Source organism: Pectinophora gossypiella, chromosome 21 (genome assembly GCF_024362695.1).
Source record: "Pectinophora gossypiella chromosome 21, ilPecGoss1.1, whole genome shotgun sequence".
Taxonomy (NCBI): Eukaryota; Metazoa; Arthropoda; class Insecta; order Lepidoptera; family Gelechiidae; genus Pectinophora; species Pectinophora gossypiella.
In genome coordinates, this window is record NC_065424.1 from 4994450 (window position 1) to 5017543 (window position 23094).

Here is a 23094-nt window from a genome sequence, read left to right on the forward strand (position 1 = left end):
GCACCCAATCAGCCTTGGTACAAAACCAGACTAATACCCGTATTCTTAGATGCTTCCTCAATGCTTCCTCAACTCAGTCCTCAGTTCTTCTTATCGTGTGGGTGTGAGGTGGAATACCAACCTCATCAACCCTGGTGTCAGGGTTATTACTGAGCCGCCAAAGGCCTCTGACATGACTCATGTAGGGACCAACGTCTTAACGTGCCTTCCGAACCACGGATTATCTTACTTTCGGACAATCAGGTGATCAGCCTGTAATGTCCTGACCAAACTAGGATTACAAAGACATAGGGTTGGGACATATTACAAAGTGATTTTTGTAATATGTCCCAACCAGGATTCGAACCCGGGGCCTCCGGATGGGAAGTCCTCAGTTGAGGTGACTTTAAGGAAATCCTCCAACTCAGCTCAAAATCGATATTCTTAGACGTCACCTAAACCTTATCTCGAGTTTGCTCCAATGAGGTTGATGTTTCATATTTTGTTGGCAGTGTGATATGCTCGACTCTAGCGAGTAGAGACCTTTAAGTCAAGGACGTAAATGTCAACTAAAAATTTCGAAAACCTTTGCTGAGGTAAACCCGAGTGGAGGAACTTTCGAGTTAACAACTCAGAATACGGGTGTAAAGATAATACCAGAGTTAAAAAGGGCACATCGAAGCAATTTATCTAAACAGTCTGGTAAAAAGCAATATTGCAATTTGACATTTGCGCATATAAAAGTAAGTGCGCAATACCAACAAATGTCAAAAAAACTTGCTGTTTTTGATTGTTTTTTCGAATTGATGTTTGGATCACAAATGATTATCACATGCTCAACGGTGAAGGAAAACATCGTGAAGAAACCCAAGATACAAAACGGAGATACTCACAAGCAACGGAAGAACACGAATCCACGCGCTACGCTGCATCATGCGGGGCAGTGTGAGAATCGCCTAAGTACAGCGACTTTAGCAGAAGTGCCGCGTTTGCACCACAATTTTATTGTTACACAAAGTCGTCGTGTAAACACACTTCTAGATCTTCTTAAATGAGTGATAGCACAAGCAAACAAAACAATAAATGAAATACTTTGAGTTTAACCTTTTGGTCTCTGTCGATGCCAAAGTGTACCTGGGCAGAGAAAAGACATGATGAAAAATAATAAAATATTATAAGTAAATTAGATTAATAACTTAGTACATGTTAATAATCCCGTCCCGACCCGTGGACAACTGCGATGTCCAACTGGTTGTAATTTACCCACAGTTCAACTCTTTTTTTATATTTATGATTATATGACCCGTGGTACAACGGTGGAAATATGTCCAACTGGTTGTACCGCGGGGATAAGATGATCATCGTGTAAAACAAATGAACATCTACAAAACAAGTCTGGTTAGGTCAGATTTATTATTTATTTATTTACATTTCACGACTTTACAGCGCAGAGGCGCCAATGCGCCGTGAAACTTTAAATATACACTTCTCATCAAAAAAATCGAAACACCTTGCAAGTTTACGTTTTGTCAGGATTATCAGAAAAATGTGTACATTTAGGAATAAATGTTAAATGTCGTTTAATAGTGAGTAATATGAGCTTATCAAATCTTAATGTTAATGTTCTAAATTTAAATGAATTTTTCATAGGTTTCGTATTTTGTTAAATGAGTCATTTTTATTCCGTATGGAGTATAAAGGAAATGGATAAAACAATACACGTAAATGAAAAAAAAAAGCTAAAAAACGTTTATTTAATAACTTGTGTCTCTTGTGGGACATAAAATAAAAGAAATACTGGTGATTATTACTTATAATGTTCGTGATTATGAAATTAAATACAAATTCCCGACAAAACAGCGAGATTGCTCGCAACGCGTCCGTTCGGTTAAGGTAGCAAGGTAGTGTGTGTGGCGGCGGTCGCCCCGGCGCCCGCGCCTCAGCCGCCGCGCCGCCGTCGCCTGCGCGGAGCCTGCCTCCCGCGCCTCAGCCGCCGCCGTCGCCGCTCGCGCATTCCTTATTACGCGCGCGAACATACTGGGGGCCCTTGAAAGCGCTGCTTTCAAGCAATGTCGTCTAGAAGAAGGGATATACGATTGAGTGCGCGTCTGATGACTCCTCTTGATGTCTTTATATCAGCAACTCGCGGCACTCCGTCTGCGCCTGGGTAAAGTTTTTGAACTCTTCCAAGTCGCCATAATAGTGGAGGCACATTGTCATCTTTAATTATCACTAGCTCTCCTTCTTTTAAATCTCTGCACCGGGTTTTCCATTTGCAACGATGCTGGAGTTCAGTAACATATTCTGACTGCCATCTTTTCCAGAAGTGTTGTCTCATTTGTTCCAATACTTCATATCTGTTTAGTCTTCTTGGATTGATGTCAATTAGCTCTGGAGACGGTAGCGACATCAGGGACCTGCCAAGGAGGAAATGTCCAGGTGTGAGCGCTGCATAGTCATTAGGTGAGGAGGAGAGGGGAGAGATAGGTCTACTGTTGAGGATCGCTTCCACTTGGGCAAACAAAGACGAAAGCTCCTCAAAGGTGAGGTGCGTATTCCCTAAAGCACGCTTTATGAGGTGCTTTGCTGCCTTTATGCCAGCCTCTGCGTAGCCGTTAAAATTAGGAGCGTAAGCCGGTGAGAATTTAAACTTTATATCATGATCAGCTGCAAAGGCACACATAGACTTCGAATACTGTTTGAAAAACTCATTTACTTCCTTCGCCGCAGCTACGAAGTTTCTTCCGTTATCACAGAATATTTCTCTTGGTTTACCCCTACGAGAGATAAATCGGCGTAAGGCTAGTATAAACGAATCTTTAGATAGCTCACTAACACACTCCAAATGGACACATTTGAACCTGAGACAAATAAAAAGGCATAAATAGCATTTTGTTATTTTGCATCCGCGCCCGCGACGATCAGTTATTAAGAAAGGGCCTGCGAAATCCATAGCAACAGTGGAGAATGGGAAGTCCGGCACCAGACGCTGTGAAGGTAAGTCACCCATTATGTTTTTCATTAGTTTAGCGTTGTGTCGACTACAGGTGACACATCTGCGCGCCGTGCGTCGTGCCAGGTCCCTACCCCCGATCGGCCAGAACTGCTCGCGGACTGACGCCAGCAAAAGCTGCGGTCCCGCATGTAAGAGGCGAGTGTGTTCATTTGAGAATATGAGTTTGGTAAGAATGTGTTTCGAGTTTAAAAGTATGGGATGTTTTGTCGTAAAGTCAAAGTTTGATTTACGTATCCTCCCCCCCACTCTCAGGATTCCCTGAGAGTCAATAAATGGAGATAATGAAGCAAGTAAGGACTTAGAACTGATATTTTTTTTCTCGTGAAGTAAAGTTAATTCCTTGGAGAATGATTCCTGTTGTGATAACTTTACTAGGGTGGTCAGGGCATCATTTAGTTCCGCTACTGTTAAATGCCCTTTATTAACTATGTTTTTACATTTTGCATTTATAAAACGCAATACATATGCAACAATGCGGCGTAATCGCTTAAAATTGGAATGTCTTTCAAAATCTATTACCGCAACAGGCACGTCAGTGCTTGTCAATGTATTTATGATGTGTTTTGTTTCGGGTAATTGTTGCGTTTGTTTATCATCGGGCAGAGAAGGCCAGTCTTCTTCTTTTTGTAAAATAAATTGTGGCCCGTGCCACCATTTGGATTCTGACTCGACACGCTGTGGGTCTACCCCGCGTGACGCCAGGTCGGCTGGGTTTAAGGCGGTAGGCACGTAGCGCCAGGGAGAACCTTGAGTGAGCTCCAGCACGGCGGTGACTCTATTAGCCACGTAAGCCTTAAGCTTAGATGGACAACTTGTTAACCATGCCAACACGACACTAGAATCGGACCAATAAATACTTCTAGCTATAGGCTTACGAAGGGCGCTACTAACCGTTGCAGAGAGACGAGCTCCTAGCAGGGCCGCGCAGAGCTCTAGTCGCGGAATGGTAGTTGGCTTGATAGGTGCTACCCGTGATTTGGCACAAAGTAGATTACAGGTTTGACGGCCCGATGCTGACACGGACTTTACGTAGACGCAAGCGCCATAAGCAAGTTGCGACGCGTCACAAAATGTATGAAGTTCTATGTAAGAAGGAATGTCGTTAAAAATGCATCTGGGAATAGTAAGAAGCTTTAGGTATTTGACATTGTCTATAAAATGTTCCCATGCCCGTTTTATTTCGCTAGGAACAGGGTCATCCCAATTAATTTTTAAAGTCCACATTTTTTGCATAAGAATTTTTGGCCTAACTGTACACAACGTTAGCAACCCGAGTGGATCGAATATCTTGAAAGTGGTTGATAAGATAGTGCGCTTTGTGACACTGTTCGGTGCATTATTGTCGATATTAAAATGAAGAACATCTTGAGTAGGATTCCATCCTAAACCCAGTGTTTGGACAGACTGACTAAGAATCAAGTTATCAGTTTCCATGTTTTTAATTTCTGAATTTATAATAGTTGAGGAATTAGAACGGTATTTCCGTAGGTTGAAGCAACCCGATGATAATACCTTTGAAACAGAGTTCTTTATATGAAGCAGTTCGTTTTCAGTGTCAGCGCCGCAGAGCAAATCATCACAATAAAACTGTGACTGAATTATTTCCTTAATTAAATCGGCGGTGACACCATCCTGGGGGCCGTGCTCGGATGAATTTAAAATACTAGCTGATTCCTCCCCGAGCTGCCACAAACATCTAGCTGCAAGAAAACTAGCACTAGCAAAACCGTATGTGACCGTATTTAGTCTAAGTGAACGAATTGGAAGGCTTTCATTCTCTCTCCATAGGATGAGCTGTAAATCACGATCAAGTTCATTCATAATGACTTGGCGATATTGTTTTTCTATGTCGCCGGAGAGAACGTATTTGTAATGGCGAAATCTGAGTAGGATGTTAAATAACGAATCTTGAATGGTGGGCCCTACCATTTGAATGTCGTTGATGGAGAAACCCGATGAAGTGCGCGCAGAGGCATCAAATACCACTCGTAGCTTGGTTGATTCGCTATTTTCTTTAAGTATTGCGTGATGAGGCAAAAAATAAGATGAGCTGGGTCTCTGATTGGGTGCTTCTGCAAGGTGACCTAGATCTCGATATTCAGAAATGAAGTCAGTATACATCTTTTTTAAGCAAGGATTTTGTCTAAATCGTTTCTCTAGCCCAAAAAAACGAGTCCTAGCTCGACCATAGGAATCCCCTAGACAATCGGGTGAGTCTAAGAGAGGAAGCCGAACACAGAACCTACCATCATTCAGGCGATAAGTATTTTCTATGAAGTGGGTTTCGCTTTCAGTAATGATATTTTCCTTGTGATTTGGTAAAGGGAAATCCTCATCATTCCAGAATTTTGCTAATTCTGAGTGAAGCTGTTCAGTAGACACAAAATTACAACGAATTTGGTTTGGTTTATGAAGCGATGGAATATGTCCTGCTACAATCCAGCCCAACCTTGTATTACACAAAGTAGGTAGATTTGGTCCTAGTGAATGACGCTCAGGGCTAAGAAGATCCCAAAAGATGTCAGCTCCGAGGAGCACGTCTATTGGAGATGGTTTATTAAAGAAGGGGTCTGCTAAACGTACCACTGAAGGTAGTTTTAGTGATGAAATATCTATATGACGCTTAGGAAGTTTGTCTGTGATATGAGGCAGTACTAAAAAGTTCTGCGTTTGAACAAAAGTGTTTAGTTTTGACTGAATAATGGCAGTGCATCGCTCGGGAATGATGTCAAGCGAGGTGTCACCAATACCTAAGATGCTTGTGGCACCTGATGGCTGAGATGTCAGCTGCAGACGTGACTTTAAGTTTGTAGTGATGAAAGACGACTGACTCCCGCTGTCTAGCAGCGCTCTCACAGTTTCTACTTTATTGTTATGGGGATTAATGATGTCAATCATCGCAGTGGAAAGAAGAGTTTCGGACTCTACACAAGAGGTAGACGACATAACTATAAAAGGGGGCTGGCCCTCCCCACCATTGTTTTCACCTTGGGAGGTAGACGGTGAGGATGTGTATGTATTTGAGGTAGTGTCATGTTTATGAAGTACTGTGTTGTGTCGTCCCTTACAAGCGCGACAGCCACCCAAGCGGCAATGAGCTGCATCGTGGTCTGGACGCAAGCAGTTGTGGCAGAGCTTCAACTTATGAACCTGTGCCCATTTCTCTTCAGTTGTCAGGGCCTTGAACGCGTTGCAATCGAAGATACGATGTTTTCCCTGGCAAATGACGCACGGACGCAGCTGCCTGCCGTTGTTAGCTGAAATTACGAAGGACTTCGTTTGAAAATCTTGTTTATGATGTGAATGATGATTATTTTGTTTGAAATGAGATGAAGAAGGTGTTCTAGCTTGTTTGTCCCTTTTAGATCTATACAAGGTCTCTAGAACATCTGCCCGTGACTTTAAGAATTCTTTAAAATCCTTCAAAGTAGGTATTTCACTTGTCAGACCGTTTCGGTACTCCTCCCATTTTACACTAGTAACTGAATCTAGTTTCGTAGTGGCAAGATGTATAATGATGGTGTCCCATTGCTCTGTGGGCTGGCCTAGTGTTTTCAAAGCGCGCAAATTTTTAGTGATGTGATCACCTAAAAAGCGCAGTGACTTGTCAGACTCTCTTTGGATTGCATCAACACTAAATAATGAATTTAAATGATTATAAATAAGTTGCCGCTTATTATTATACCTCTCGCATAAAAGAGTCCAAGCTTCGGAATAATTCGCCGCTGATATTTCCAAGTTACTAATAACTCGCGCCGCTTCACCTTCTAAGTAAGAGCAAAGGTAATGGAACTTGTGAATGGGCTTCAAACTAATGTTATCGTGTATCAATGATTCATATGTATCACGGAATTCAAGCCATTTATAAAATGTTCCATCAAATTTATTTATTTTAATTTGAGGCAAGTTAAAACCAACTATGGTATCGCGGCAATGCGAGTGATGAGTGGTAGTGGAAGAATTTGTATTATCAGCCCCAGAGCTCGACTTTAGCTTATGTTTTTCAAGTAAAAATTGAACGGTTGCAATACAATTATGGAGATTTTCTTCCATAGTGTCTCGTGTTGTGAGTTCTTCTTCGAGTTTTCCACTATTCAGAACCTCTATGCGACTCTGCAGCGTCTCAAATTTCTGTATCAGCTCCATACACTTATGTAGTTTTAGAGTTAATTTATTAAACTCGACAGCATCAACTGCCTCACTATCATCGAAAGACTTCAAAAACTTTTCAATTTTTGTAGTTTGTCCTTTTATTGAACTACGTTTTGCTTCAAGTTGCGCTAATTCAATCTCCATATCTCTACCCTCGTCGTCCGACGTACCAGACATGGTTTAAAAAAAAAAAGTTAATAATATAGTACGAAGATAAGAAGTGAGTAGCAACAAGAAACTAAGGTAATGCAAAAAATAAAACTATTTAACAAATAAAATGTTTGGAGCTGATAAGAATAAAAAAAACGGAAAGTAGAAACTAAAAATGAAACGGCTTACGCTCCTTGTAATAATGACGAACACGCGCCAGCGAGCCGGCAGGTTGTCCGGTACCCGAACAGCTGAGCAAAGTAGGCAGGCACACAATCGCAAGTCGCCGAGCGGTCGATGACTGTAGGTAAGTTCGTGGTTTCTCACTGGAAGGGTTATAGAAAGGAATGCGTTAGTAAGCGTGCAATATAATGGTGCGATGCGGTGCGAATATTTATGTTTCTGACTGGATTATTTTATAACAGGAATTTGGGAAGATTATTTACGAAGTTATGAAGATATACTTAAATGTAGCATGAAGGAAAGTAATATTTCAGGTATAGGTATGCCACGTTTAATGCTATGTTTAAGCAAAGGATGGATGTAAGATACCTACTTATTTACGATATAAACGCCTTTTCGAAAAATGACGAATATTTCAAAAATATACCTGGTGAGGTAGCTGTGGCAATTTGTAGGATGATTTGCACAAGGATGCACGAACAAATTATGCTTATTAGCAATGATGAAGATGGATGATGCAACACACGCGTTGATGAGCAATCTAACACTGTCTGCCAAAGTAAAATATAGGTAATTAGGTAGGAAATATAAGGAAAAAGCAGGCTCACGACACTCCCCTTAGCAGATGAATCATGCAGTGCAGCGTTTTGATGATGAACTTCCGTCAGTGGCTGTCTTACGTGGCACTCGATGATGGAGGACGAAACCGCTTTCGTGCCGCTGGACCGTCACCTCGTCGTGTTAGCCTTCTTTCGGGCTTCTCAGACTCTGCTCAGGGTTATCGAATCACAACGCGATGTAATATTGTAGCGCGCGGTGCTGCGGTGACACGTAACAACAATGGAACAGACGGACTATGCTTACGACGTAATTCCGAAATAGGCAGTTCGTGGCCCACCCGGGGGCGCCAAATTATGTCTCTTGTGGGACATAAAATAAAAGAAATACTGGTGATTATTACTTATAATGTTCGTGATTATGAAATTAAATACAAATTCCCGACAAAACAGCGAGATTGCTCGCAACGCGTCCGTTCGGTTAAGGTAGCAAGGTAGTGTGTGTGGCGGCGGTCGCCCCGGCGCCCGCGCCTCAGCCGCCGCGCCGCCGTCGCCTGCGCGGAGCCTGCCTCCCGCGCCTCAGCCGCCGCCGTCGCCGCTCGCGCATTCCTTATTACGCGCGCGAACAACTTGTATTCCCTCCCCGAGCTCTAATTACTGCTTCCATACGGTTCTTCATCGATCGGATGAGAGTCACGATCACATGCTGTGGTATATTGTCCCATTCCTCTTGGATTGCATCTTGCAGCTGGCTAAGTGTTTCTGGGGCAGGATCTCTTGCTCGAATTCGTCTCTTTAATTCATCCCACAGATGTTCAATGGGATTCATGTCCGGGCTTCTTGCTGGCCATTCCATAATAGAGATATCGACTTCGTTAAGATAATCTCGTACGACGCCCGCGGTGTGAGCCCTAGCATTGTCGTGCATGAATATGAAGCCGTTGCCAATAAAATGTGCATAGGGCATCACATGAGGCTCGAGACACTCTTCGACGTACCGATGACAGTTTAGTGCAGGCAGACGTGGCCCAGACACGAAAGCAAGCTCTGTCTTACCGTCGGCGCTGATTCCTCCCCAAACCGTCCACGAACCGCCACCATAGCTGACCTTTTCTTCAATGCAGCATTGTGCATAGCGTTCTCCGTCTCTTCTGTAGACCTTGTTCCTTCCGTCGTTACCATACAGCATAATTTTACACTCATCAGAAAAGAGAACTTTGCTCCACTGTAGGTATGACCAATTTAGGTGCTCACGTGCAAAGTTAAGGCGCGCTCTTCGATGGTCTGCAGTTAATTTCGGCCCATTTGCTGGCTTATGCGGTACCAGTCCACGATCCTTCAACCTTCTTCTAATTGTAGAGTCACTTACAGCCACCCTTCGTACAACACGAAGCCGCTGCTGCAGTTGAAAAGCGTTAAGGCGTCGATTTCTTAAAGAAGTTGTTACAATAAATCGATCATCTCGCTCAGAAGTGACCCGATTCCTGCCAGATCCTGAACGGCGCGTGAACAAACCAGTCCCCCGATAACGTTTATAGACTCTATGAACAGATGACAGGCTTAGATGCAGTCTTGCAGCCACAACACGCTGACTAAGGCCAGAATCCAGCAATGCCACAACTTGGGCGGCTTCTGTGGGCGAAGTATCCATACGTTTTAGAAAAAAAACCTTTTTTCAGACGTCCCAAAGTCACAGTATTGAAATAAAAAACAAAAAGTTTAAGGATAGGCGCCAATTTTTAGTTTTTAAACGCTAAATGTACTCCAACCCTAAACACACATTTGTCTCAAAACAGTGATTCATTTCGTTTATAAGATAAACAAATGAAATTCTAATTTTGAATTTAGAATTTTCGCTTATTACTGTAATGGCCAAACTTCCAGCTATACATTTATGTATTTTTTTTCATCGTATGAATTCTTTTTTGTGTTAAATTCGGACAGAAACAATGAAAACGGAAGTGTTTCGATTTTTTTGATGAGAAGTGTACTTAAACAATAATATAATTAAACATATGAAAAATATACAAAAAATAGGCAAGTGAAATGATCATATAGGTACATAATGGTGTTGATTCCTGTACACACCATCTAATTTTATTCAAGTTATACCTGTCATTTTCTTATCCGCCGAAAAGGAAAGGAACGGGTAATCGACAGGCATAAAATTTACGGAACACACGTCAATTTTAGGCAGAAAAAAAAGCCCTCCCAAAATTTTATATTGGCCAGTAACCCGACAGAATTACGTTGACAGCACACGTGAAACGGATTGCATATCAGCGAGATGCCTATATAATTCTTTCATTTAAAAATGAACAGTTGTCATTCACCCGTCCCTTTCCTTTTCGGTGGATAAGAACATTACGGGTATAACTGAAAATAAAATTAGGAGGTGTCTGCAGGAATCGGGGTCATTCAATTATACAATAATATTGACTAGGTCTAAAAATAATGGTCACTTTTGCATGTCATGTATTCTACTTGAATCACCCCTTTTCACTCTTACTTTGGTTTAAATGGCCGTAAGCCGGTAAAGAGTAAGGGAGAGCGCGCGCGAACTTTGTGTCTCCCTCGCACTTAACGGTCAAAATGCGATTTTTTTATGGAGTTTCCAGGGTTTTATTTGTTGACATCATGACACATGACACATAACCTAACATGAGATTCTCACATTTATTGTAAAACCTTTATTATACCATGTTTTATGAGGAAATAATTTTGAATTTTTGCAATTTCATCGCTTCCAACCTCGGTACTGTGTCTGGAAATCTCCACATGATAATGAAATCAGGGACTTCCCAGGCTACATTCCCCAAAAACAATATAGATGGCGCTGTCTAGTTTTAATGTGATAATTACCTGTTTTCTCATTACTCGGGTACATCAAAACTACAATGTAATGCTTGGATGTATGTATATTTGCATAACATTATGTATAGAATGATGTTGCTACCAGTTGCTACCTATATTGCTTCCTCTTTATTTTGATCAGAATAATAATGGGTGGCAGATGTAATTGTGCCTGGGTTTAACAAAAAGGGCCATCATTTATACCCAAAAACAAAGATAAAAGATGCATATGTCTGTTATCCATGACATTAGAAAGTTGAACGAAGGAAAATCTTTCTTCTTCTTCTATCGTGTGGTTTTTTTTAGTCTTTTATTTACTTAAGGGATCGTGTGGGTTGTGAGGTGGATTACCAACTTCATTTACCCTGGTGTCGGGGTTATTATTGAGCCGCCAAAGGCCCCTGACATGGCTCATGTAACGACTACATCAGTAAGTAGTAACCGGGACCGACGACTTAACGTGCCCGAAAGCACGGATCATCTTACTTTCGGACAATCAGGTGATCAGCCTGTAATGTCCTAACGAAACTAGGGATCACAAAGTCAAAGGAAAATCTTTACAGCAGCGTCATCTCTATGTTTTTTTTTTGAGGAACTTTGTTAAATGTCAGGTAAGCTTCTCTGAGAAGTTATGCTGGTACTTAGATGAAAGTTTCTCATTGTCTATCAATCACGAAGTAGGCAAGGAACAAAGCCCTATAGAAGGTAAGTTCTAGCTTGTTAATTCTTTTACATTATGTTGTACAAAGTTTCAGTTCACTGAAAGGCATTATCAATGAACAACTTGACGTGAAACGAAGTTACAGCAAACATTATCAGGAAAATCGGATATTTTCCTTTCCATTTAAGTACTTCCCATCGGATATTTTTCTTTTTTTTTATTTATTTATTTGTACCTACTTATCTACTTACAAATTACAGTACTTCTTCACAGTAAATTACTTTTGAGCAAAAGGCACTAGGCGGCATAAAGTAGGCAGCAATTTAGGTAGTAGTTTCCTACGTCAAAGATAAATTGTGAAATTTTGATTACTAGAGGCAGATCTAAAGGTGACAAAAAACGTTTTCTTTTTCCTATTTAACTTATCTTTGAATTTTAACAAAGAAAAATGTAACAATAAGTGGGCCATTTTGTCACGTTTTTCTATGACGTCACAGATTGCCTTTTTATACAAATTCCATAGTAATTTCGTGTTTTGACGTTTAGTAAAAAGTAACTGATTTGACTAGTTGGAAACTAGCCTTTTATTGAGCAGTATTGAGCATAATTTCAACTTAAAATACGCTGACCATTATGTTCATTTTCAATACATACCCGCCATTCTGATTTTTGAATTTGAATTTGATGGACTAAGTAGGTACCTAGAAACATCTCACCGAGCTTTCTGTTACATCAACGTGATAGGTGGAGAGCCGTATCGCCATCTATTAAAGGTCGAAGTAATTGTGTCAGTGAAAACTGCAGTTAAGATTAGACTTCAGATTGTAGGGTTTCACGAAGTCGCAAGTAACATCTAGTAAAGTTATAATTATTAGGGTGAATATCAAAATGTGCCAAGTTTGGTGGCGAACTTTCATATAATTTTTTCGTGAAAAAAGGAAAGGATCCTTTTGGATCTTTTTCATGTCGGAACCCAATTTTTCACGAAAAAATAATATGAAATTTCGCCACCAAACTTGAAATTTTGATATTCACCCATTACCGCTATGAATTGCGAAGTTATTAAGAATTTGCATTTTATTTCTGCAAGACAACCCCAACAGTTTTGCAGTAGAAAACATCTTTTTGTAGCGTTTATGTAAAACCAAACTTTGACGTTTACTCGTAAATACAAAATCCGATTATTAAAGAAAGGAATTGTAAACTTCTACCTGAAATATCGCTTTCATCTAACTTCGGGCGTTGTGTAAAATCTTTTGATCAAACAAATTGAATTCATGTTTAAAGGAACAATGCTCAAAGTGTTTGAGAGCGTCTGTCCGATTATTGATTCAATTATTATACTGACTTCCTTCATTTTTTTTACATATACGTACCTACGTTTATTTTATTCAGGTGTTAGGGACTCACTGAATACTGAGGGGGATGATTGGCTCATGATTCTGAGTTAATATCAAGTGGAATTGTATGTTGCAAAGGTAATGGAATTGAAAATAATTTAAAGAAACATTAACATTTTCATGATACCCTATATTGTTTGACCGGGCAAATGGGTACCTGGGTCAAAGATAAATTATAAGGTTAACCTTAACCTTAGTATGATTGGCAATTTATCAAAAAATACTTTTGTATGCAGTAATCTTAGTAAGTAAGGATACAATTGCAGCCTATCACATAAACTATACATGGCAGGTAAAGTGGCTATGGAATTTGAGAAGCAGTAGAGCTATTGCAGTTATCTGTTTGCAGGAGTAGTAGTAAAAGAGAGTGGAGTTGAACCGGCGACAGTGGTTCTCATACAAAATTCCCGTTAGGGCTTTTCCATCCTCTTACTTCTATTCTCTCTACAAAAGTTGCTACAGAGTCGGCTCGACCATTACAGGCGGCGTTACGGGTCACTACCTATCACGTTGGTCTTAACAGAAAGCTCGGTGAGGTGTGAGTACTTAGTTCATCTTGCGATGGATGTACCGCTAACTACCCCAATTGGGATATAGTCGTGAGCTAATGTTATAAACGTTAGGGCGAGGAAGACACTTCTTTCCAAATAACTGGGCGCATGCTATTGCGAAAAGCAAAGTTCAGCTATTGGTTTTGACAGCAACCAACTAAAATAAAAACCCGACTGCATTTCACAATTGGGTTGGAATGTTCGAGATTCGACAGACACGGGGCTTGGACGGGGCCGCATAGCGCATAGTCTTTGCCTATCCGTATTGGGAAAATAAAAAAGCAACAGCCGTTCGAAATTCGAAGTTTATTTTTGAAGTTGGACGTCGGAAAATTGTCGGAAAAGCACAATGGCCTGACCTTATCCGGGGGAAAAGAAAAAAATAACGCGGCTTGTCTTTTCCCGAGGGGATAAATAAGATTAAAAAAAAATAAAAAATTATGTCAGAAACTACAAAAATGACATAAAGCCGGGTAAGCGAACAAGCGGGACTAGGACCATCTACTTTTTGTCTATTACCGTAGTTTTATCTTTATTCTATGCTATTAATACCTAATCTGTGACGGTGCCCGGGATCCTCATCCCCATAGCGTTATCTTGTGTCCACATGGTCCGCTTACCTAACCTGAAAATTTGACAGGTCCGGTTTTTACAGAAGCGACTGCCTGTCTGACCTTCCAACCCGAAGGGAAAACCAGCCCAATACAGGTTAGGTCACATACCTCCAAAACGCATTTCTCGGGAATGTGGGTTTTCTCATGATGTTTCTCTTTTACCCCAAAGAAAATAGGCGTGATCCTATGTATGTATATATCGTGGCCAGATCATAGAATTGATCATTTCATGAAATGGTCATATTTCATGAAATAGAATATCACACGTTGGCCACATCATGATGTAGGTTGGCCAAATCAATGAACACAAAATGTTTAACGATATGTGCAACTAAATGCATGATTACTTCATGATATGGCCAAACGTTGCCAATCATATCGTAAAATTAGTATTATTATCCACCGGTAGCGCTGGTGTCGATTATATTTGAAACTTGATTGATATTTTAATCGGTGAATCAATGTAATTGTACAATTTTCCATATCGATCGACTATTCGCACTCTTATTACACCACAAAGCATGGACGCCGCCTAGATTAATGATATGGCCAAACGTTGGTCGAAATATCATTAAACGTTGACGTTTCAACGATATGGTCAACTTAAGTTCATCAAACACATCATGAAGTGATCAACTCTACAATCTGGCCACGACATGTATGTAAGAATCATTTATCTGAAGACCTCCCAGCTCAATAAATCTATTCGCTCATCACAGTGACATATATAACGTGTTATTTAGCGGCCATGTCTCCCTGCGCCCATCCAGTCGGATACTCTGCCAATAGTGCAACTTGCAGTGGTCGTATTACGTGACAAGTTCATCGACTTGTCGGAGGTCTGTTAGCATTGTTTTACTATCTCTCCCTTTATTTAAGAGCTGCGCTCTTGTCGGTGAAGTAATCGCCATTCCTCTCTTCTTCCCGCCAAATCCTTCACCTCCTGATACGACACGACCTGCACCTTCTCTTTTATTTGTTTCCCTATAAATGTTCTCCTAGGTCTACCCCTCCTCTCTTCGCTTCAATTTTTCCTTTTATGATGTTTGACATAAATGAATCGTGTCGTATCAGGTGGCCAATCATATTTCCTCTCCGGTTCTAACCGGTGGCGACTATCTATACCTACATAAAAATAGAACGTTACTTTCCTTACAAACTACTACCTATTTCGACAAAATATAAAATACTTTACTCTTCTTCTTAACGTGTGATGAAATCTTTGAATAAAATCGCTTGTATTCCACCATAATCATCATTGGATCGCTCCAATGATGGAAACTACATCTATATTAAGTACTTCACTTTAAACGAGTTGCTCCTGAAACTTTAAGGTATCCCAGAAGTGCCAAAACACAAAGTCATATTCCTGTTTCGATCCCTGTTTAAACAGATGTTTGTACAATATAATTAAAGTTTAACATTTATGTGCCAGTGAGTTCTTAAGGTCTTGTAAAATTATTTATACACATTCAGAACATTTTGCCAATCATTTGCCATCTCTATTTGATGCCTTCTTTCTAGCCATGTAAGGTAAGTAATTTTAGAATGTTTTTTCTTTTCTTTATATTATTTGCTGTTATACGAGACGCAACCCACTGCCTGCCACCGTTTAGACAAAATGTGTATAATCTAAGTTGTGGTTATCGATGTTGGTTTCACATTAATAATATTAATGTATATTAGTATATGGCTGTGGCCTATGTCGTACGGCTGATGATGATGATGATATTAGTATAAAAGTTACAATTATTTATTGTGATACTGTTTGATAACCCAAATAAAGAAAAAAAAGTGATCTGCATGGGTGTTCCTCTCATACATTAGGTAAGAAAGAATAAAATTAAATTACCCATAGCATTCTATTCTTAAAACGAATTGACTTCGCCCTTGTGTGTTCTCAACACGAATAAAAGTGATCGACGGCCTATTTTCGACCGCGACGATGGCAATCAATCGGGCATCAAAGCAATGTTTGTTGCATACGTAATGAGTGCTTCAGGTGTGAACGACAGTTGTTTTATTTTTAATTTGCGATTCACTCGCGCGGCATCCGTGGCTGTTTATTTTCGACCCGTTGCCCGATTCCGCGGGAAAAACTCTGGCGACATTGTGTTGTTTGGCGCGCTTTCGTTGACATAAAATGGGCGGGAAAATTTACGTTTTGGATGTTTTAAAGGGTTTTGTTTGGCAAAGTTAGATTTCCAACTCTTTTGATCGATGCTTTGACCTAACTTCTATTGGGTTGAATTTCTCCTCGGTTAGAGTTAGGGTTAGAAAGTCAGTCAGGCACCCGCTTTTGTATAAGGCCGAATCTGTCAAATCTTCAGGTTAACGCTAGGGAGATGATGACGTAAATTATATGAATGCATATCTAATTTATTATTTAGCGCGTGAATGACCAATAATTACTGATATCTACTGTAAATAACACAATTCCTTCATAATTAGCTCGCAAGTTAAAGTATCAACACACACCCCAAAGAGGCAAGAGTGTTGTTACATCAGTAATTAGCATTTGGCCTCCGGAAACAAAGACGTACTCACTAGCATAATACGGGCTTTGTCTCGCAGACTTGATGTTGAAACAAGCAGCATGGTTCTTACTTTTTACTCTCTAACATAAGATAACCAGTTTAACGGCCTCTGTGGTCCAGTGGTTGAGCGTTGGGCTCACGATCCGGAGGTCCCGAGTTCGAATCCCGGTTGGGACATATCAAAAAATCACTTTGTGATCTCTACTTTGGTTAGGACATGACAGGCTGATCACCAGATTGTCCAAAAAGTAAGACGATCCGTGCTTCGGAAGGCACGTTAAGCCGTTGGTCCCGGTTACTACTTACTGATGTAAATAACTAGTCGTTATATGAGCCATGTCAGGGGCCTTTGGTGGCTCAATAATAACCCTGACACCAGGGTTGATGAAGTTGGTAATTCACCTCACAACCCACACGATAGAAGAAGAAGACCAGCTTATGTACGTCCCATATTATCCGATAAATAACAGATCGGAAGTGACCGTAGAACAATTTTTATGGTATAGCTTACGCACTATTGCATCAATTTTCAACCGTCTGTCATACTCATAACATACATTACATTCATTCATTCATTCATCATCACCCCATTAACGTCCCCACTGCTGGGGCACGGGCCTTCCCTATGGATGGATAGGGATATCGGGCTTGAAACGACCACGCGAGCCGTTTCAATGATTGCGTGCGGATTGGTGGTTATTAACGACTGCTAACGCAGCCGGGACCAACGACTTAACGTGCCTTCCGAAGCACGGAGGAGCTCGAGATGAACTTTTTTTTGTGGTCACCCATCCTATGACCGGCCTTTGCGAAAGTTGCTTAACTTTTTACAATAAAATACCAGATAATATTTTAAATTTGTCAGAAAATAAATTTAAAGCTCATGTGAAGCTTACTTTATGTAAAAAAGCTTATTATAAGATTAATGACTACCTAAATGATAAAAATGTCTGGTATTGAATGTATTCCTCTAGTTATTAAATAACTTGTAATGTATATCCTCATTGGTTTTTAAAAGATGTGTTGCTGTTGCAGTTTCTTGTCATTTCTTCTCCTCAGCCATAACACCTTGCGAAATGACGTAAATTCAAAAATGTTACATTGACCTTCAACAAGTTTATCCATGATAATTACGTTGAATAAATGATTCTGATTTCTGATTTCAACAATCGCAAACCGAGCGCGTTTACCTCTGCGCCACCGAGCTCCTCTATTAAGTTGTTATCTGTTGAGGTTATGATGAACCTTCATAAGGAATCATAGTGTGAAACACCCTTAGAGTTCAACAGTTATGTTATGAGTGTGGCGTATCACATTGGAGTACTTAAGATGTGTAAACATGTGAAAAAGTGGCGGTGTGGGCCTTGGCACCGTGCCAACACAACGTAAGCGGCCGCGGTGTGAGCTGGTGTTTTGATGCGACGCCTATAGCGATTTGAAAAAAGAAATCATGTCTCCCTAGCATTATCCCGTTTTTCACATGATCCGCTTACCTAACCTGAAGATTTGACAGGTCCGATTTTTTTTAAAAACGACTCCCCGTCTGACCTTCCAACCCGCGAAGGGACAACCAGCCCAATACAAGTTAGGTTACAAACCTCCGAAATGCATTTCTCGGGAATGTGGGTTTCCTCACGATGTTTTCTTTCACCGCTGAGCACTGATAATCGAATTCATGATCCAAATATGAATTCGAAAATCATTGGCCTAAACCTATGCTGGGATTCTAACCTGCCACCTCAGAGCTTCTCTCGCTTAGGTACATTTCATTAAAAAAATATATTGCAACTTGAACGGCACATCCAGGACTCTTCATACAAAATCGTTTTACACAGAACGAAGTGAAGTATTTGACGTTATCGTACACGAACATTTGTGTGTGTGACGTTTGACGCCTATACGATTGAAGACTAAAAGTAAGACCGAGGGAGAAGTTGAGGTAAACTTAGATCAGCCGCTGGTGGGGATAAACTGAAATTCTATACAAACTTAGTCACATAACACAACAACGTTATATAACATAATCTTACGAATTTATCTCAATCCCAATTGTACATCCATCGCAAGGGCTAAGTACCCACACCTCACCGAGCTTTCTGTTAGACCAACGTGATAGGTGGTGAGCCGTATCGCCGTCTACAATGGTCGAGCCAACTGTGTTAGTGAAAACTGCACTTATGATAAATTAATAACTAAATGGTGCAAATGTTTGAGAATCAAGCCTTTCATAGTGACCTAGCTTAGTCGTTTTATAGCCAAAACCATGGTATAAGAAGACCAGGTATGCTCAGTCCTATGACAAGCCGCCATTGCTAGCCCTTGATGACGTAATTGTTTACCACTGTGTTACCATTAACTCCAACATTCCAAGGACGTAAATTGTATTATTGAAAATTAGTGAATTACTGACTAATGTACTTAATTACTTACTTACTTACTTATTAATGTGATTAGAGCGTTAGGCTCACGATCTGGAGGTCCGGGTTCGATTCCCGATGGGGACAATGTCGAAATCACTTTGTGAGACTGTCCTTTGTTTGGTAAGGACTTTTCAGGCTTGAATCACCTGATTGTGCGAAAAAGTAAGATGATTCCGTGCTTCGGAGGGCACGTTAAGCCGTTGGTCCCGGCTATTACCAACCCGCATTGGAGCAGCGTGGTGGAGTATGCTCCATATCCCCTCCGGTTGATTGAGGGGAGGCCTGTGCCCAGCAGTGGGACGTATATAGGCTGTTTATGTATGTGTGTGTACTTAATTACTATCACTTGTCGCATAAAATATACTAAAAGTTCAAAATTTTCTTGTAAAGTAAATATAAAACATTGGTCGTGGGTAATTCATTTTTTACGAAATGGCAAGGCAGGGTGGGATGACGTCAGCTGGGCTAACCTTGATATATATTAGCTGTAACTTTTGAGCATACCTGGTGTCCTTATACCATGGCCAATACTACATTATGCGTCAGATCTTCCACTCAACCACGTTTCATAGTACGCTGGTAGTACAAATACATAAACTATGGTATGTGCAGTGGCGGAGCTGCGCAGGAACGTAGCTAGACGGTTAGAAGCAGAGTTTAACCATTATGGATTTTGCTTTAATTAAAGGTATGATTCGAAAGAAAATAAATTCGTCTTTTTGGGGTTATGTATACGTATCTACAATAAAAATACTATACAATATTTTGAATTTGTTAAAAAATACAAGCTTATGTGTAGCTTACTTTATGTAAAAAAGCTTATACCTAATATTAATGATTAAATGTGTTCCTGTTACTAAACAACTTGTGATGTAACTTACATTGATTTAAAACATGTGTTGCTGTTGTAGTTTCTTGTCATTTCTTCTCCTCAGCCATAACACCTTGCGAAATGACGTAGAATCAAAAATGTTATGTTACTTTGGGGTGACGATATTTATTGAAATTGAGAAAAATCTTATTAGTTATCTCAAATATTGATTCCAAAAACTTATGTGCTTGCAATTAGATTAGCTTAGAGGCCCTAACAGAAACGTTGGTATAACAGAAAGCTCGATGAGGTGAGGGTATTCAGTTCATCTTGCAATGGATGTACGTCTGACGGGCCCAGTCGGGATAGTCGTGAGCATGGTATAAGAAGACCAGGTATGCTCAATCCTATGACAAGCCACCATTACTAGCCCTTGATGACGTAAGTGTTATTTTATTATTGAAAATTAAGTGAATTACTGACTAATGTATTAAATTACTATTACTTGTCACATAAAAAAATCATTAAAACTGTACGTAAATATTCTACAAAAAGTACAAAATTTCCTTGCAAAGTAAATTAAAAACATTGGACGTGGGTAATTTATTTTTTACGAAATGGCAACCTAGAGTGGGATGACGTCAGCTGGGCTAACCTTGAAATGCTAGCTGTCAGTTTTTAGCATACCAGCCGGGTTTGCATGACAACCGCGCCGCGCGGCACGAATTATATCGAGCGCTTGGACCAATAAACGATACGAATGCTATCTACGTAGATGGACGTCAAACGGCTATTGGTCGAAGCGCTCAATATAATTCGAGCCGCGCGCGTCGCGATTATCATGCGGGTCCGGCTGGTTTTCTTATACCATGGTCATGAGCTTACGTAGAGGCCCTTGATTACCTAGCCACGGCCCTGTCACGTCGGTACGTCTTACGGGCGGCGCGCGCGGCGTTATACAATTTATAAGACAATACGTGACGCGTGCGTGCGTCACGCGACAAGTGGGTCAGCCGAAGATCTTGGAAGGGTTAGGGTGTTTTGTTTTGTGTGTGGTATAATTTGTCAGACCACGACGACGGTGGAGGGACGAGCTGGACGCCTTCCGGCACACTTGGCAGAACGATGACCTAGACAGGGAGGGTTGGAACGAGAAGGGAGAGGCCTTTGCCCAGCAGTGGGACATTAATTAGGCTACAGAAAAAAAATTGTCAGTGGAGTTGAGCGTGGTTGATAGAATAGAATAGAATCTTTATTTGCTGATTTTTTTTCATGTTGAGGGTATACCTTTCAACAGCCTTTCGCTAGACCATCCGTTATAAAACTAAATTTTCTTGATTTTACCGAGGTAGGGATATAACGAAGTACCTATAAACTGTGTAAAGAATTATTTAATGTGTTAATACTGCTATAGATAATGGACGTTGTGTGTTGTGAAATCTAATTTTATGGAACACACGTCAATTTTAAGCACAAATCTAAAACAACCGTCTAATAATTTTGCATTGGCCAATAACCCGACAGAATTATGTTGACAGCACACGTCAAACGGCTTGCATACCAGCGAGATACCTTTTGATTCGCCCGGGTTATTCATTCATTTACTCATTCTTCCTAAAATTAAGAGCTGTCAATTGTCCAGTTCCTTTTCGGCGGATAAGAAAATGACAGGTATAACTTAAAGTAAAATTAGGAGGTGTCTGCAGGAATCGGGGCCATTAATATACTTCGTGTTTAGTTCTAGTTGGTCCGTCGTAAGTACTTTCTATTGATATTGTATAAACTAATTTTTTGCCCATAATCAACCGACCGACTGATCGATGAACTCAGTAGTACCGGCATAGGGTGTCATATAGACGGAGTATGCGTGAATAATATCAGCTACGCTGACGATATGGTGCTGCTGAGCCCATCGATTGGTGCCCTCCGAAGACTCCTGAAAATTTGCGAGTCCTACGCGGTGGCTCATGGGCTCAAATACAATGCAAAAAAGAGCGAGGTAATGATTTTCAGACCGGATAACAATCGTTACACTTTGAGTCCAAATTTCGTTTTATGTGGTACAGCTCTAAATCATGTTGAGCAATTTAAGTATTTGGGCCACTGGGTCACCCAGGATCTTAAGGATAGGGTGGATATAGAGAGAGAGCGCAGGGCGCTGTCTGTCCGATGCAACATGTTGGCCCGCAGGTTTGCGCGGTGTACGGGGACTGTCAAAACTGCGCTATTTAAAGCGTACTGTCAGTCCTTTTACACCTGTAGCCTGTGGGTCAACTATACGCAGCGGACATACAGCGACCTGCGCGTGCAGTATAATAACGCGTTCCGGGTGCTGATGGGACTGCCGCGCTACTGCAGTGCCTCCGCGATGTTCGCTGCGGCTAACACGGACGGATTTGCAGCCATCATGCGAAAGCGGTGCGCTTCCATCCTGCGCCGCACGCGCGACAGTCCCAACACCATCCTGCGCGCGCTAGTTGACCGGTGGGACTCTCCGATGCTGGCTCGCTGGATTCGGCTGCACGCAGTCGTATGATTGGCCGCCAGCGTCGGGGAGTCCATCCGGACTTGCCATTTTTAACATATTTGTATGTTACTAACACTAGTTTTGTAAGCTTGCAATTTTACTAACAAATATGGATGTAATCAATGTGGATGAGTCCGAAATAAATGATTATTATTATTATTATTATAATGAAGTTTAAAACACAATTATTTTATTGTTGTAGGCGAGTTTTCAACAGTTTAAAACGATTAAAGTTTAAAGATGCGTTGTGGTGAAACTCTCACTATGCGCCTTTGGCTTACTAGCTTTAAAAGAAATTCGTCTAAATTAACGTGACCGGACATAGTTATGCCCGGGCAAATTAAATGGTGACCAGCTTGAATTACATTTGAGCAATCATATGGTCAGTCGATCGAGCGAGTGTAGCGACCGATTAGTTTCAACTTATTTAATTCCAGATAAAAAAATTGTACACATATTTTTACCTGCTTGAGGGACTTTCCAGGCCACGTTCTCAAAAAAAACCAGATGGCGCTGTACAGTTGTACCTTCTAATCTCATGGATCATCTTTTATCTTTGTTTTTGGGTATAAATGACGACCCTAGTTATTACACCCAGGCACAACAAGTCTTCCACCCATTATTAATATGATCAAGATAAAGTGAAGCAATTGTCTCTTCCAGAAAACCAATATCATTGGCCG

The 23094-nt window shown here is 40.7% G+C and overlaps 2 protein-coding genes across 9 annotated transcripts in view; both read right to left on the minus strand.

Moving 5' to 3' along the window:
• LOC126376760 (uncharacterized) overlaps positions 1-23094 on the minus strand; it is a 76414-nt gene that overhangs the window by 43989 nt on the left and 9331 nt on the right. The window contains exon 2 of the mRNA XM_050024330.1: positions 1084-1113. Coding sequence (XP_049880287.1) covers positions 1084-1113 — 30 coding nt within the window. The remainder of the gene's footprint in view (positions 1-1083; positions 1114-23094) is intronic.
• Positions 1778-8657, minus strand: LOC126376657 (uncharacterized). 8 transcript variants are annotated; one of them, XR_007567731.1, is made up of 3 exons: positions 8161-8657; positions 7541-7623; positions 1778-2396 (listed from the first exon to the last, which is right to left on the minus strand). XR_007567731.1 is itself a non-coding variant. In XM_050024202.1 (2 exons), the coding sequence occupies exons 1-2, from the start codon at positions 7322-7324 to the stop codon at positions 2042-2044; spliced, it is 999 nt and encodes a 332-aa protein (XP_049880159.1). In that variant the 5' UTR covers positions 7325-7534; the 3' UTR covers positions 1778-2041. The 8 variants fall into 8 exon arrangements, 1 of the variants encoding a protein (XP_049880159.1); XR_007567735.1 differs by lacking the exons at positions 7541-7623; positions 8161-8657 and adding exons at positions 6146-6252; positions 6681-7534; XR_007567733.1 differs by lacking the exons at positions 7541-7623; positions 8161-8657 and adding exons at positions 6064-6252; positions 6681-7534.